Source organism: Dromaius novaehollandiae, chromosome 2 (assembly GCF_036370855.1).
Source record: "Dromaius novaehollandiae isolate bDroNov1 chromosome 2, bDroNov1.hap1, whole genome shotgun sequence".
Classification (NCBI taxonomy): domain Eukaryota; kingdom Metazoa; phylum Chordata; class Aves; order Casuariiformes; family Dromaiidae; genus Dromaius; species Dromaius novaehollandiae.
Genome location: NC_088099.1, coordinates 94,134,373 through 94,151,685, shown reverse-complemented (window position 1 = coordinate 94,151,685; position 17,313 = coordinate 94,134,373). Strand labels below are relative to the sequence as shown.

The 17,313-nt window shown below is 42.6% G+C and overlaps 1 protein-coding gene across 2 annotated transcripts in view; it reads left to right on the top strand.

Annotated features, from left to right (window-relative positions):
• The window catches only part of SLC66A2 (solute carrier family 66 member 2), a 65,265-nt gene that overhangs the window by 38,544 nt on the left and 9,408 nt on the right, over nucleotides 1–17,313 (top strand). For both annotated transcript variants that reach the window (XM_026115629.2, XM_026115627.2), the window contains one exon: nucleotides 4,966–5,182. In XM_026115629.2, coding sequence (XP_025971414.1) covers nucleotides 4,966–5,182 — 217 coding nt within the window. The remainder of the gene's footprint in view (nucleotides 1–4,965; nucleotides 5,183–17,313) is intronic.

The window sequence follows — 17,313 nt, the reverse complement described above, 5'->3', positions numbered from 1 at the left end:
AGGGACAGAGAGAGCACAGTAGAATAATACACTTAAAAGCAGCCTTCACCAAGGAAACAAACTCTTTACTTCCTCTGAAGTTACACAAAGGGCTCAAATGCAAACTCTCCCACCTTGCAGAGAAAAGACAAGAAACATAAGGAGCTTTGTTAAACTGCAAGCTCTTCATTGACCTCAAATGCAAGAAGGAAACAAAACAAAAAATGGAAACTGGGTCAACTGACTAAAGGCAAGTATAAGTAAATGTGGTACAAAGATCTAGGAACAGAAATAGAATGGTCAAGGCACAAAATGAGATGCAACTAGCAAGAGAATTTGAGAGCTACAATAAATCATTTTTAGGATGTCAAAGTCTTTGCTTCAGTTCCCAGAAGGAACTAACATGATAGTTGACCTGTTGGAAAATGCTTCTTGGCTAAAAATAATGTTACCGTTTGGAGCTTTGTGTCATCCTCAAGTGAAAGTCAACACTGTGGAATCTGCTCTGTGTCACGTGGCATTTATCCCTCACCAGAATCTTCCATTTTCTACTTATGTTTTGGCTCGGCTAGTGTTAACCATGCTTATTTGCAATGCTGTCTGTGCCTGCTTTACATTTTTCATATCTGACATCCAATATGTCGTCCGGAAGAGGCCTTTTAATCTCATCTTTCTTCACCCGCAAGCTGTGTAGACTTTTCTACAATCAGTGCACAAAGGACCTACTGAGCTGCCCCTTCCCCCAGCATCGGTAGGATTTTCCAAGATAAATCTTTCGTCTATCAGTGGATTAACATGTTTAAAATGTAGCTTGTTGAGTGGATTAAACAATTCAGGCATGGATAATAGGATATAGTACCTTTCACTGTAGTGATGCCAGTTCAGATCTATCCGGGCCATTCGTGACTGTGAGTTACCATTTGAACTGCATCAAGCCAGTATGGTTGCAAACCCATGTCATGCATTCCTCTCTGGACCGGACAGGGAGCTAGTGAATGGAGTGAATTGTGCAAGCAATACCTTCCCATTTCAGAGAACAGAAAAATATGTGTTTATATTTAATTTGGACATATTCTGAGACATTTACTGGAAATATATAGGGGTGCAGTGGGATTTTTTTGTTTTGCCCTTAAAAGAAAAGGGGGGGGGGAGAGTTGACTTCTGCAGAGGGGGCAGAAGTGCTAATGTTTACCCCCCCCCCCCCCCAATAATTTTCTCCAAACGTGAAAAATGTTTGCAGTGATTTTTATGACATGAGTTCAGTTCTGTATCTCAGATGACATGGCCCAGGGCACTGATTAGTGTCTTCAGGCTTTCTTTTCGGGGCAGTTGTTGGAGCTGTCTGCCTCTTCCCTGTGCTGGCAATGACTGTGTATGGAGGGGAAAGGGGCTGGTCTGCATGCGTGGCTTGTGCTTTGTTTCCTTTTTCGAAGCACCTGCCTTGTTTTGTTCTTGTTGGTTTGTTTTTTAAGGGCTGGTTCCCTTCTGTGTTTAGGCATTTAAAAGCTTTCTTCTTTGCATATACCTCTGGCAGTTCTCAGCCCAACCAGCATTTGTTCCTTTGAAAGTATATAGCCAATATTCCAGAACTAATGTGTTTGGACCCTCCTGAGAAGGGAGCCACTTGGAAAAATGAGCACACTTTGCTTCCAAGTCTTGAAGTGATGGGTATGTGAATTTTTTTTTTCCCCCTTCTTCTTTCGTCTGAATTTTTGAAGCCATTTGTCAGAGATGATGAGCTTCAGAGCTGTGGCTAAAAACAAATGATTATGCAGCAAAACAGTTCAGCAGTTCAAGTAAGGGCCTGATAAACTAGGACCCACATGAAAGGATAGATGTGCCATCATCTACTTTTTATTATTATTATTATTTTATTTTATTTTTAAGTTCATTCATTCTTTTACTTGTTCCTGGAAGTAGCTGGTAATGCAGAATCTGATGATATGTAGTATACTAAAAGTAGACTTCTGCATTTGGAAAATACATTTGTTAAAGAGAGCAATTACTGATGACATATTGGGTTGTTTTTAAGATAATTCAAGACATTTTTCTGTAAGGCTGTTACCAATGTTATAATTGTTTTTGTCTCTTTTTATTTCAGTAAAACATTATGAAGCAAACTGTAACAGAAATTAGAAGTTATTCCTAACCTAATACAGTGACATGGAAACTCTGTATAGCATCAGCATAGTTTTGAGCAGACTGAGAGTCAGAAAGAGAATCTCAGTCTCTTTCCTCTGCTAGTAACTTACTCTGCTGCTTCAGCTGCAGTCCTGTTTCACATAATAGTTTTCTCATCTATATGTGTTATTATAATAGAAATAATACTGAAGATTTTTCAGACAAAGGCTGATGAGTAAATCATCATCATTACCAGGTTTCTTGTCTGCCTAATACTAGGTTCAGGAACGCTAGTGCTTATGTGGATGGAAATGGACTTCAGTAGAGCAGTACTAAAGCATGCACGTGAACAGCTGCCTTCAGCAGCATGCAATCACGTGTGCAAGTGTTTGCATGGGTGAGGATGTGGCCATGGATTTTGTAGCAGGCCTCTCAGTAGCTGTGTGAACAGTGACTTTTTCATTTCCATGGACTTCTGAAACTCCCACTCCCCCACAGAGGTTTAATTTGTTCATTTCTGTTATGAAAATGACTTTGGGAAAATAAGGATTTGGTATGCAGTGATGGGTGTTACAAAAAGGATCCCTGAGTGTGTGGAGGATGCAGGAGGAGGAAGGCAACGTCCTCGGGGCAGCCCTGGGAGTTGGTGGGAGGGTTTGGTAAGCGATGGTCCGAAGGGCCTGCATGCACAGGGCAGCACAGTAGGCAAGGAGCAGAACTAAACTGCGGAGTCTAAGACTTGAGGTGAAATGACTATTTCAGCTATCTCAGGAGCTGAGGGGGTCTCTGTTTTAGGGCTGGGACTGTTGTGTGTTCTTACCAACAGCTGCCGCTAGTTGCTAGTGTGCCAGTGCTGTCGGGAGTCAGCGCCTGCCTGACGCTGTGTGGGGCTGGATGACCCTTGCTGGCAGGTAAATGCAGGTTTTTCAGCCAGCACATTGGGAATGCAGGAGGTCTGAATTAAAAGAAATTCTCGCCTTTTAAGGGTTGAAACCTAGTGCTTTAGTGCATCTGTAGAGGAACCAAAGGCAATGTGAGAACATCTTGGTGTCAGTGTTTAAAGAAATAATTTGGTAAAAGTAACTGTTATGTCCTATTTAAAAGCCATTAGTAGCTCTCCTTTTCGCAAACGGAGATTGCTTTTTAAAATGGCCTGTAACTTTGCCAGCATTCTCTTTCTTTCTCTTCATCCACTTTTCTTACCAGTTTATAACTCTGTCCCCACTGTAAATCCAAATAGTGTCTGTTGCTAATGTAATAGAGGCATAGTGTCGAATCTGTTATGCTGGGACAGGTCATTTCCTTGGTATTGCTCATGAAGCTGAGCGCATCATGGCAAAATTAGGATGAATTTACTTTGCTCCCCCTCCTGCCATGTTATGTTGTGCAGCTGTAGGTCAGGTGAAGTGGAAGGGACAGGAAATTTGTGTATCTCTTACTCCTCCTCACCCTGTCAGAGGTTCTCATTGACTCTGTTTATTCATCTCTCCAGAAAATGCTAAAGGGATAAATGAAAATTAATAACGTGCTTCCTGCATTTGTGACTGTGTTTGTCTTGTGCTCTCCTTCTTCTACTTGGTTCTTTTCTGTTCTTCCTACAGCTCCACAAAGGAAAGGTTTCACAGAGCTCCAGAAATGCATATGTGATGCTTGCATGCTGGGTTGGCTGTGCCAGCACTGGTGCTACCTTTTAACGAGCCTTGTGTCCCTGCCAGTGAATGCTGAGGCCAAGGAGCTGGTCACTGCCTTAAATTATTCAAGGTCAACATTACATTGAGAGTGGCTTTGCCACAGATTATTTAATTTAGTTCTGGGTGGTAGCTGAGGGGGTGATAATGCTACAAAAAGCACTATGCTGCAGGTTGGGCGCAGCTTGCGGCTGTTCTTGTCTTGCTCTTTGTGTGGCAAAGTAAAGTGATATAGCTGAGCACAGAAGTTGTCTTGAGGCGTGGGTTTTCAGAGTGTTTATTCTATTTTGTTTTTAAAGAGGTTAGGCAGAAAAGAATGTCCAAGGGCCAGAGTGATAATGATATTAAAGTGTCAGGAGGTGCAGAAAATGAAACTGTTGTTTAGCCTCTATTATGTAACCTTGTGCACCTAAGTACCTGTAAAGATTTGTCTCACATTTAATTGAATTTGTTGTTAGTGCAAGTCCATTGAGGTCAATGTGTTGGTTGCCTGAATTAAGAGCAGAGCTTTTTTGTGGGATTCTGCACTTGCCCTGCGGAGGCAGTGACGGAAATCTCCTAGCGACCTGCTGGTGCGTTGTATATGTTTGGGCTGTTTTAAATACTCCTGCTAGAATGGTGGTTCGTCGTTTTGATGATTAACAGAATCCGGTTGGTGCGAGGTAGGTATTTTCAGCTTCAAATGCTTTTAAGAGAAGAAGAGTCTCAAAGCAGCTACAAGTGAACTAGTGAAGCTACAAGTGATTTCAGAATTCTCGTTTTTGAAAGTTATGTTGTTACTTTGCTATAAGCCCTTTGCCATTGTAGGTATTTTATTATTCATCCATAGGATAGCTACATGTCTTCCATAAGTATTCTGCCAATGTGCCCAGCAAATGCCATTCTCTGCTTGTTCTCCCTCTCCCCCCCCTCTCCCCCCCCTCTCCCCCCCCTCTCCCCTCCCTCTCCCCCCCCTCTCCCCCCCTCTCCCCCCCCCTCCCCCCCCCATCTAAGTCAAGTATTTTAGATTTATTTATTTATACTTTCATTTTCCACTTCTCCTCCATCCCCAAAGACTGACAGTAGCTCCCTCATGCTTCATGGTTCTCAATTCTATTCTGGTAAACTTTGAGTGAGATTTAATGAGCCAAGCTGAGAAAAAACATCTTATTCTTCCTTCTTTCCCATTCTGTTGCAGATTTTGACTTGAACTATTTTTGGCATTGGAGCAAGTTTACAGACTACGTGCAGTGTGTCCTGACCTTCACTGGTGTGGCAGGTTACATCACTTACCTCTGGCTTGACTCATCTCTCTTTGTTGAAACTCTGGGCTTCCTTGCGGTGTTCACCGAGGCCATGTTAGGCGTTCCCCAGCTCTACCGCAACTACCAGAACAGGTCTACAGAAGGAATGAGGTATGGCATTTTTCTTAAATGAAACGAGGGAGTTTTGGGGGGGGGGGGGCATTTACATAAATCTTTGTAGCATGGGGAGACTTTTCTAGGCAGGGCAATGTCATGTTTCTAAATTTTACCTCAAGATAGAGCAGCTGTCGAAGTAGATCCTGTGCCTGTATGGGTTGGGTATAGCATTGCTGAAGGCAGTGGGATCTCAGTTTCACCGCTGAGATCAACCATTCGTCCAAGTCCAATTGCAGGTGGAAGCTCATTTTAGTAAAATAAACATCTAAATCTGCTGCTGCTGCCATTAGCTTTGGCTCTGGATTATTTGCTAATTACTGATCTGCCCTGTGTCCCTGATGTCACCCCAGACACTGCCAGATGGCTCACTGCAGTGTGCTCTGAACTGTGCACAGTCCTAAATTTCAACAGAGCCACAGCATGCACCAGCCGGGATCCTCATCTCCTGGCACACGTGCCCAAATCGCCTTCCTGTGTGAACAGAAAGGGGTGGGGGAGGAGGAGAAGAGGAGACTGTGCATGCCTGAGTCTCATGCTCGCCTGGAGTCGGGATGTGGCTGGAGAGCCTGGAACTGCGGTGTATGCACGTGTCCCTCAGTTTAGATACCGAGCTGAAAGCACAGCATAATGGTCTGTCAGACGCCTCTGAGAACACTTGCTTTCCCCTTGCTCCGTGTAGTTACGTGGCCATGCATAGACTAGTGCAATCGCCATGTAGCCTTAACTTATTGCCTGTATCTAACAGCTTTTAAAAGGCCTGTGAAAATTTATACAAATTTTTCCCCTAAAGCACAGCATAATGGTCTGTCAGACGCCTCTGAGAACACTTGCTTTCCCCTTGCTCCGTGTAGTTACGTGGCCATGCATAGACTAGTGCAATCGCCATGTAGCCTTAACTTATTGCCTGTATCTAACAGCTTTTAAAAGGCCTGTGAAAATTTATACAAATTTTTCCCCTGTTTTTCTTCCTTAGAAGCATAGGAGTGCTAGTGGATTTGTTTTTCTGCTTTTATTTTGTTTTGTTGGTAATTATGTCTTGATCTCCTAGACCACCTCCTGATTTGTCTGATCAGACAGGCTCATTGGCTTGTAGCGTTAACGCCTGTTGTGTGGCTGTTTGGACTGTGTTTGCAGGAAGCTGCTTTTCATACAGTAGCACAGGTGACTAGTCAATGCACCAAGAACTCCTTTCTTGCTGCTGTGTCTCGCTAGTGGCACTTGCTCCTCTAGGGCTGAGTAAAATTGCTAATTTTAGAAATCTATGTCCCAGTGGTAAAATTGTGTCTTAGGTTGATTTGCAGAACACTATACTATACGACATTAATGTAAATATTGGAATTCAATCCAAGCTGTGTTATACTAGTAATTAGGAATGGACTGAAGATGGTACTAAAGAGAGAAAATATTTTGAGTCTTTGGCTAATAACTCTGTCAGTCTAACTCATATTAATTCACCATTTTTGTAATACATTATTGGTATATCTAATAAATGACATTAGCATTTACTTTTGTTTAAAAAGCTCGTAACTGACGATTCAAAAAATCTTAAATGTGAGAAGTTTACAGTAATGACTGGGAAACCCCTTGTAAACAAGTGTGTGGCAGAAAACTTGAATCTTGTGCTCACTGTTGGGTGTGTTAAACTAGATTACCTTGTCCTACTATTTACTGGATATTTCAGTGATAACACTAAGGTTTCCAAAGTGCAAAGGCAACTCGTGAAGCTTTTTAAGAGAGAAAAAGGTCACCGTGTTTTATCAGTTCACTGGTCTGTAGACCCACTATGGCAGCAAATTCAATTCAGTAAGTGCTGTGATCATTTGTGACTCTAGCTGTGTTTTCTTTTATTGTTTTCCCTTGATGTTAAACTTGCTGGAAAAATTTTTACTCAGGTCAGAAAACAAATAAAAAACCCCCAAACCAAAGCAATTATATCCTGTGTCTGCTGGCATTATTCCCTTTGCTTGTTTGCCTTGGTGATACTTTTGTTAGCTCCTGAAGTTCTTCTCTAGCTTGACATGTTTTTGAGGAAATGTTTAGAAAGTGGCTTTGATGCTCAAGGCATTTTCTAACTGGGAGCCTCCCTGGCACAAGGTGGGTCAGGATTTTCTTCCAACATATTTGTGTGTTTTGCATGCACATACTGCCTTGGAAAATTTGGTACTTGTGATATCCAGAAGAGAATTTACCTGCTAGGCCTTGCTTATGCTCTGGTTTGACTCTTCTCTTTATGTTTTTTTGTCTGTGACTTATAATGCCATAATGCAGTATTATAATAGCTACCACCAGATAGTGTTTTGCTTTTCCTTAATTACCCTCTTGGGATCTGAGTTTTAGTTTTTCAATTTCCTGTATATGCTATTTAGCAAAAGAGGAAGGGGAGAAAAAAAAAAGCTTTGTGCTTCAAAAAAACGGTTTTCTTGTGAAGCATTAAATACAGAACTGCAGAATTCTCGTTTAAAAATGCTTGGGGAAAGAGTGCTGTGTTTAGTCAAGAAAAAACAGTATGAAACCTCTTGTTCCATTGCCATCAAACAGAACTAGGTCCAATGATGTCCACCTTCCTTATCAGCTGCACCTGCAAGTTTTCCCCAAAATGTTCCCTCCTCTGGTTTTACTCCCGAGGCAGTATTTTGTGTGGCATTGGACACTGATGAGTCTGAGGACTGTTGATACAGTTTATAGCTTATGGTATGCACTAGTGCAAACATTTATGCTTTTTTCTCTGGTTATTTTTCAGTTTCATGTAGCAGCGCATGTTTCAGGTACCACATGTGCTTTCTAGCACTATGTGATCCTGAGTTGACTTGATGATCTCTGAGCGTTACTGGCCTGTTCCTACTGTAAGAATGACTTCTGCTAGTGTATTACCTTCTGTCGAAGGGACTGTTGGAAATGTTTCCTCTGAACTTTCCTTCCTGTGCCTGCTTTTTTTCTTACTAAAAAGATGTTAGAGGAAGAGACCCCAGTCTGGGAAGCACTCATGTGTGCATGTAGCAGCCCCAGCCAGGCTACTTGTAGGACTAAATTTATGAACTTGTGTTTACCAGATGGGGGCTAGCTGATGCCCACTGGGACTTACTTAGAGCTCTGCACAGAAGTGGTGTGCATGTGGTTGTTTACACTGTCAGAAGCAATTGAGCTGGTGATCCTCTGCCCATCAGCTGGGCCACAGTGGCCAGCTGCCAGACATGCTCTTAGCAGTCCTCAGCAGCAAGATAAAATAGGCAAGTTTCAAGTATTTTTGCGGCTTTAAGCTTAATGGGGAGAGGAAAGAGAATTAAGCTCTTCTATTTAGTGACCTTTTGGACAATTATCACATCCTGGTTGGAAGCGGTAACTTCTTAAACTGCACTAAGTCTGTCACTTGTGTTTTATGAGTGGAGCCCACGTCCCTGATACAAGTGTCACAGAGTTTACTAGTATCAGAGGAAGGGTCTCAAGACTTGGCTAAGAAAAGCAGCAGCATGTGTGTCTGAATTAGGGCAGAATGGGAAACAGTAGCTGATATGTTAAGTGTATTTCTACTTCAGCAAATAATGCATTTTCTAAATGTAAACTGCCAGAAAAAAAAAGGAAAAATAAGGTTATAGTATGAGCAATGCATCCTGCTAGACTTCCCGGACGTTGTCTTGCTTCTGTAAAAAGAATGCAAACAAATAACCCCACAATCTCCCCATCCCAATCGCCCCTGTTTGCTTAAGTGAGAACTTGAGGACATGTCATGCTTGAGGTAACAGTCATCTCCTGACAAACAAACTTGGAAACCACAGACCAGCAGAGATGCAAATGGGACACGTGGCTTCGGTGGCAGGCAGAATACCCTTGGGAGTCTGTTTTGAAGTGGGCTCCATCGTCTCACCTCTGTATTTCAATCTGCTGCTGCCCTCAAAGTCCCCTACTGAAAATGTGCTCAACATCTGAGATACGCATCCAGAGAACGGCATCGGCAGCTGATTCGGTTGTGTTTCTTGTGACAGGTCAATGGCTGGAATGAAGGAATCACAGGTATGATGTGCATTGCAGTGTTACTGAGCATAACCTTCCCAGTTTTTTTGCTGCCTGTATTCTACTGGATAAAGTTCCTCATTTCTTAACTTCTGCCCTCATTTCTCTCCTTTTCCTCTGCTTTTCCTTTCTTTTTGTAGCAATATCACTAATAGGTCCTCCAGTTTCCTCTGTTCCCTGAGAGAGCAAACACCAAAGGAAAAGTTGGAAAGACATGGAAACAATGAAAACAAGCAGGAGATGCATGCTGAGTAATAGCTTTTGTGGAAAGGAGTGTGGTATGTCCTGGTGGGCTGGTGACTGAAGGATAGAAAGTGTCCCACAGTTAAGTAAACAGGACAAATGCTAGTCAAAGGAGTAGAAATTTCCATGATGTGTTCTGACAAAATTCCCGATAACCTTGGTAATTAGAGCTTTATAGAAACTTAGAGCTCTGTTCAAGCTGCGGAGACAGGCAGAGCAAGGAAGGACAGTGTTGTCCCTCTGGGAGCTGCTTCCAAGGTCTTTCTCTCCGGTAGCTGGTTGCCAGTTTTCAGACTGCTCAAAAGGAATCTCATCAGTGCTCATTCAGATGATGCTGGGTAAAAGGCTGAAAACTTTGACAAGTGTGCGCACACACACCCCCGGCACAATCAGTTAGCGTGGTTTCCTGTTCATATCAGCCTGCCTTGGGAAATTTGGCCTAAAAAGACTGAATGAGGAAAATTTCAGTATTGCATTCGATTAGAATGCTGCACAATGAGATGAAGAAAATTTGGTTCTTCCTGTGACAGTACTGTTGGGGCCACTCTGGTTATCTTGTTTGAAGAACCACAATTCATCAAAGGAGAAACAGTTGGCATTTATTGTCTCACAAGCATTTGGAGCCAAGAATTGCAAATTTTAAGAATGTTTTTCTATTCAGAAGTGTTTAATGAGTTGTACTGCAGCTGTAAACTCTTTACAAGCAGGCATTTGTCTCGGATGTACCCAGTAGAATAGGTGTAAAGTACAGAGGTATAAAAGAAAGAAATTATTTGAAATGAATGTTCAGAGATATTTTTTCCTCTCTTTTCACCTTCAGACAATATTAAAAATATTAGAAGACAAAGCTTTTTTGTGAGATGCTTTTATTCAGTAGTCCTCTATACCATTTCCCTTTATGACATGTACAGCTCTTTGTATCATTTTGTAATAGAAGCTTTTGACGTCTGAGGTCAGGATTTGTCCCAGAGACTATCTCCGCTTTATTAAAATGCTGTTAAGGTTATTGCAAGCTGCTAGATTTTTCTGCTTGTATTGGGCTAGCCAGGTGCCTTGATGCACAGATGTAGAAGGCCTTATTCAGGACTGGCTAACCAGCTGTCTGGTTATCTACTCTAATGAGATTTTGGATTTAAGCAGATTTTGGAATAAATAGGAAAAACAGCTCCATTGAGTTATTTTCTTTGCAGTTCTGCTGTTTAGCGCAAAACAAAACAAAACTGTAAATTAGAAAAAACTAGTAAGAATTGTGGATGTTTCCGTTCTGGCACTAACTATGCATTAGCTTTTAAATAGTGAATAAATGTAGTTCCATTGAAGGAGATGTTAGATGCAATCAAGATCTGCCACAGCAACTTTACTTGTACGTCTATGAGTCTTTGTGGAAGTTCAATAAAGGAGAAAGAAAAATTGATGGAAAAATGACATAAAAAATACTAGAACGGTGAAGGAAAATTAAAAGTGCAGGATGAGGCAATAGCAGTACTGATCTTAGTTTTTTTCCCTCAACTCTTGTTTCTCATTGTTACAACTCATGTGAATGAGAGCAAAATAAAAGAAATGGGAGAGGGAGTGAGGGGAGGTCTACAAGAGAGTTTTTCTGTAAGTATTGCATAAACATAAGGTAGACACAGTCCAGCACGATGGTGACCTAAGTTAGTGCGTTGTGTCTGATCCAGGACTGACACCAAGAAAGCTGCTGTAGAAAGAGAACTGTTGCTCCTAGTTGTGGGCATCATAGCCTCCAGATGCTGATATACCATAATGTTATATAGGTGTATGGGCATATGGGAGCGAGGCAGGCATTTAGTAAAGAGAGCAGGATGCATTCGTAGGTACAAATTTTCTGACTCAACTGAGCAAGCAGTTTTTCATTACGGAAAGCGTTTTATAAACGCTCTTGGTGGACTAAATTATAAAAGAGAAAGTGGTTTTCAAGAGAATAATTAGGAACTAAGAAGTAGAACTGGGACCATGACGAATGGAGAAATCAAGGTCTTGAGCGTGAGCCAGAAAGGCATTGGGTAAATGCAGAATTATTAGCACTACTTAAAAGTGGTTTGTACTATTACTTAATGTTGTATAGGGCCATTCCCTTTCTTATTGCACTAAGTTAATTGAAACTGTTCAGTGCGCTTACAAAATGCGTATCTTAAACTATTCTAACAATGTACTGTATTTCTGTGATTGCATTCTTATTTCTTCTTAAATGCCCTTTCTTTCTATTCAGGTCTGTAGTTTTTTCCATGGGTTTGCAAAAATCATTGTCATTGCTTCTGAGGCTGCAGCCACTCAGGATTTTTCTGGGGCAATTTTGCTTCCTTCATTGTTTTGCTTTAGTGACCTTTTCATTTCCCAGTTCACTATTACAGCACTGATCATGTTTCCTATTGCCCTTTATAGTGGCCGTTCATATAAAATAGCCTTTGTGGAGTCTCATTTTCAGACTTTGCGTACACATCCAGGAGGATGTGTACGCACATTTGCAGGAGTTTGGACAGTAGACACTAAACAGTTTTTATGACCAGATCAACCGGATTTTGGTACAACTGCAAAGTTTACCATTTGCAGTTGTCTTGTCTCCCCCTTTTCATTTATGGTTCTAATAAATAACAGGGACCTCAGATTCCCCCTCCTGAATTTGGCTATTTTACAGTAGAAATGGTGAAAAAAGTGCTCGTTAGTCCTTGGAAGATTTTTAGTTTCTTCTCTGAGTGTTACTACATCAGGAAAGTATCCTTACAGTCTCCAGTCAAACAGGCTTGGCCTCTCTTCAGTGCAGTCAGAACGAGGTCAGAGTCCTGCCAGCATGCTGACAGATAGATTGAAAAGCATTTTATTTTGATCTCAGGAAGCAAACAGATTTTCCTTTCTTCCCCCATACTCTTCTCAGTCCCAACAAAATTTATAATCTTTCTGCCCACAGTCCCATGTCCTTTCCCATCCAAGGACCTGCTTGACTTTCTGCGGGTTGCTGCGCTGAGGTTGGCACCGTGGGCACCTCTGTGCTTGCCTGCTGTCTCTGCCCAGACCTGTGCTCTTAAGACCTGCAGCAGCGCAATATGAGGCTCTGAGGATGGTTCTTTGTGCCCTGAGCACTCAACACATCTGAGAGTTTGAGCAAAGAGGAGGGTGGAAAAACTCAGGAGGGAGCGGGAGACCTTGTTTCCCTCATCCTGCTTCCAGCACTCCTGACCATATGAGCAGCAGCAGACACTTAAGCTTCTTCCAGCCTGTGGCACGGTGCAGCTTGCTAAAGCTCTTCTACATGCTGAACTTCTTTCTCTTTTCTTTTCCCCTGGCACCTCCTCCCATCAGTTCAAAAAGCACATTCCAACCAAATGACTTCAAACCGAAAGATTTCGGGCTATTACAGATAGTTCAAGGCTTCTTTACAGTAATAGGTATAAAACACTGCTGGTATTTCTTATCAGTGCTCTCTTCAGTCAGTGCTTTCCTCTGTGCCCTGAAAATCTGAAATAGAAGAAAAAATTTGTTGTACTCCTGTTACAAAAACACTTTACAAATTCTGTTAAATATGGTCACTGTTTTCTGCTGTAAAGGAAGACTCACGCAAGGTATTTTGGGTAGTTTTTAGGTCAGGTCAGTAGGTCAGGTTTTGCCAAGTTACAAAGGGTCAGAGCCAGGCTCACGAAGGCACCCAAGAGATGAAGCAGTTTCTAAAAATGTCTGTTTCTTCTATTATCTAAAAAAATGAGGAACAAAAGTGGCTTGAGTGTTGAAATTGCAGCACCTGCGTTGTCATGCCAGAGATCCCTGCAGCTGGTTCTGTAAGTGGGATGAGTCGGATTCTTACATGGCTGCAGAATCACGTCCCTCGGTGCAGTAGGACCGAGGAGGATTAGAAATGTGAATGGAAGTAAAGTAAGATTCTGTTTTGGAGAAATGCAAATTGAGACATGAGGATGCAAATACCCAAAATGGTGATACTAAGTGTGGTGAAGATATGTAAAGTGAACAAACTAGGTGAGTGATGTAGTGGTTAGTAGACCAGCTAGAACAGCAGGAAAAAGAAGTTGGTGGAACTTAGGCTGGGAAGTGACTTTGCAGAATGGTCCAAAAAGATGAGGTCTTCTGTCACATGTTGGCCTAGGATGGGGCATTTGGTCCCCTGCTCCTCCGTCACAGAAAGACAAGCAAACAGAAAAATAAGGCTGGGAAGAGCACTGGCTGAGGTGTTGGATGGTCTGCCTGAAAGCTGAGACAGGGGAAGAAGTACTTGTAACATCCTGGGGTTGGAGGCAGAAGTGAAGCCTGCTGTCAGAAAAAGCTGCTTTGGCAAGGATCAGGGTTGGATTTTAATTTGGTCCGAGGGGTGATGGCTGTGATCAATATATGTACATGCAAGGGAATGGAGTTAAACGCCAAGAAAAATGTCCTGGCATTTTCAAGTAATCGCTCAGTGTAGTGGTGAAGCCCTGTCCCTTCGGACACTAAATCCTGTACCTGAGAATTTCCTAAAACAAGATGTGTGGGGAGCAGAGGGACAGATGGAGAAGACGTAGGGAGTAAAGACAGACTAGGGGGTGTCTGTCCTTTTCCAGTTGCAAAGGCCCTGCTGTGACTGAAACGTAGAGGTTTGTATCATGTTACTGTGTATGGGCATTACTGTGATGCTTTTATTTCTTTCCCATAGCATTCAGTTCTTTGCAGAGTAGGGCTTTGCAACACTGATTGGGAACCGTTGGCTGTTAGTGGTAATACTGTAAATAGCAAGTGGCTTTACCAAGTATTGGGTTGTGGTGGGCTTCATCTGACAAAGCAGTCTTACATTTGAAACTGCAAACTCCAGGTTTTCCTATGAGAAACAGCACAGGTGTGTGGTGCATTGCTGTCGCTGTGAACTTCTTCTGCGTGTGCATGTGAAAGGAAAAGTGGAAAACCTGACACTTCCTATGAAGACTTAGGTGCTGGCATATCTTTACACAGAGGTTGCAAGGGGTTATTTCCACATAATAGTGAAGTGTTTTTGAGGAGAACATAAGTTTCATTTCTTGCAACAACCTAATCCTATTTCCAGGCCACAAGCTGACTGGAAGGTAGCATTAAGCTTTGGCTCTGAGTGATAGCTCTTATTTTACACATAAGTGTGGTTGGGATTTTTATTTCTCCAGTGTTTTCTTAAAATGTGAGAAGCATTTTAGTAGCTGAAGGATGTAATTAATTCGTGAAAAGTAATGACTGTAACATCATTAGATTTTGTTCTTGGAGGCACTGGCTTTGGAGAGAGACCTGAACACTCGTCATCTAGAACAAGGTGAGTATTAGAGCTAGGCCTCTACTTTGTGTATGATGATCTAAGTGATAACTGCAGTTTTAAATCACTGAAACACTAAAAGTGTGTTCAGGCCTTGTGCCGGTTACCATATGAAGATGAAGGGGAAAATGTGCTAAAACTACCTCAAGTTAAATTGGATTAAGGGTCTGATGATTTTTTTTGTTGTTGTTTAGAGCAGAAGGAAAGGAAAATATAAGAGCATTATGATTTGAGCCTTGGGATACACAGCTGCGCTGAAGAAAAGCTTCCTTCCCTCCCCTCTTTTTATTGCTCTTCAAATTTATTGTGTCCCAAGTTATTTAGATCTATGACAAGAAATGCTCTAAGTGTCATTACATACAGATATTATTTCTCCATTTCTTAACGCTGGCCCTGTGGGGAGCAGCAGCAGGGTCCCTCCAGGCAGCGAGCGGGCCGCGGCCGCCAAGGTGCCGAGGGCTGGTTGCCCGGCTGGGAGCTGAGCTGCAGGAAGGAGCACTTAGTGCCTGGAATTTGCTGCCAGCTGTGTGGCCATGGGCATGCAGGGCTGGTCCTTGCAGCGCCGCGGCGTGGGATGTGGCGAGAGCGGGGCCGAGTGCCTATAGGGCAGGCGGGCAGCTCGAGTGTGTTGAAGGCAACGTTAGCCCGTGACTGTGCCCACAGCTCAACTGGGTCTAATGTCTTGAGAGGGGAGAGGTAGAGGAGGAGAGGTGTTCAAGAACAACTTAGTGAGATCCTCAAGCATGGCGTGATTTAGGCGTGCTCTACACCAAGTGCATCCAGCTGACACCACTGGGCTCTGTGTTGGCAGCTGTATTTGAGCAGTACAAGGTGTAGTTTGCTTCCCAGCCCATGTTTTCACGTGAGGAAAATGCTTCTTTCATGACAGTTTTTGAGGCTTCCATATTTGTAACAGAATGAGGGTTTTTCCTCACAGGTTTGTACTAGGTTTCTGAGCAGACCTGAACTTTTCGGTCTGGCCAACGTCCCTTTGTCTGGCGGGAAGGACGCTGGTACGAATTGTGGCTCGTCTTTCCTCTGATCTACGGAAGAGATTTTTTTTTTTAAATCTCCGCTGCACAGATTTAGGCTGTTAAGATCTGCTGCCCCTCTTCCTGCAGCACCATATAATCTAAAGTTGTAGAGCATTCAGAATATTTTGTAGCTACTAAGGGTTACCAGTGCATGGACCCTTGCAGACTAACCTGCAGGCGTAGCTGTCAGAAATAGCGGGAGGCCAGAGCAGGGATCAGGGACTCTCCGCCAGCCCAGTGCCCGTGTCGCATGTCTCTGTTCCCCCTTGGCTCTCATTTTGACAGACAGGCTCTAACAAATAACTGGCTTTTGAATGTGTGTGCTAAGTGGCGTCCAAATGCCTGGCACCCAACTGCTTTTGGAGATTAAAAAATGGATGTTCACGGAAAAATTATTGACTAATATCTGCTTATCGTACTTTTTCATAACTGTTGTTGTTTGTGTCTGCATAAAATGCATATATTTAAATAAGAAGCCACCAACAAATAATCACTTTAGACTGCATCTTTGTGGGTTTTTCTCATCATATTCCAGAATGGAAATCCTCCATGTCATCCTCCTCCATGAAGTGTACAGTCCTTGCAAATTACAGAAGCTGTCAGAAGGATGCAGTGCCCTGTGGTATCCATTACTCCTGGATATGGCTTTAATGCAACTCCAGCAATCCAAAATAAATGCTGGATCTCCTTCTTCCTGTGTGCTCCTCCAAGCTCTTCTAGCAGCCTGGGGCTGGACCAACAGCTCTCTCTGGAGAGTGACAGTGCTGCTCCAGTGTCGGAGGAATTGCTCAAAAGCGATGTAAGGCACACTCGCCAGGGCACAGCACGTAGGACGCGAGGACAGCCTCATGCCTGGCTGTCAGGATTTAGAAACAAAATCTATGCTTGCGTATACAAAAAGATCTGTCTTAGTGTATGCACATTTGGTTCCTAGATTTCAAACTTCAAACCCTTACCTTTGGATGTCTGGTCCCAATATTGAGTAATGCTTCCCCCCCCCCCCCCCTTTGTCTCCATAGGTCGCTATAATTTTTGGCAGGCTAAACAATTTGGTTAGTGTCAGGATAACTCTTTTTTTGTTAAGCCATATGCCTTTTTGTTAGGAACCAGTGCTGTATTTAATAATTTTTGTATTGCTTTGTACAGTGTTAAAAATACCATGGCATACGGGTTTCATGTTTTCTGGTCTGCATTTCACCATTGAAGGCAGGCCAGCCTCTGACTGAAGTGCAATGTTACGGATACTTGCTGTCTTTTCTAAGTAGACTATTTTGGAGCTGCAAATAGGAGCTGAAAGTTTTCCAAAGTTAGGATGTTATAACTGAATCTGCTTCCTGCTTCTTCTTCCAAACATTCCCATGCAAATGGGTTGTGGGAGGTAACAGCTTAAAAGGTTGCAAGAGAGATACCTTCTGTCCCCTCTTCCTCTCTTCCTAAAACCAAATGCAGTGTTCAAAATACTCATTGACAGGCTGTTTCGATGTAGACCTTATTACTGAAGGGGATACCAGCTTGGCAGCTCTTCAGTGATTTTATTCTGCTTTTATGTCCCATCATGTAAA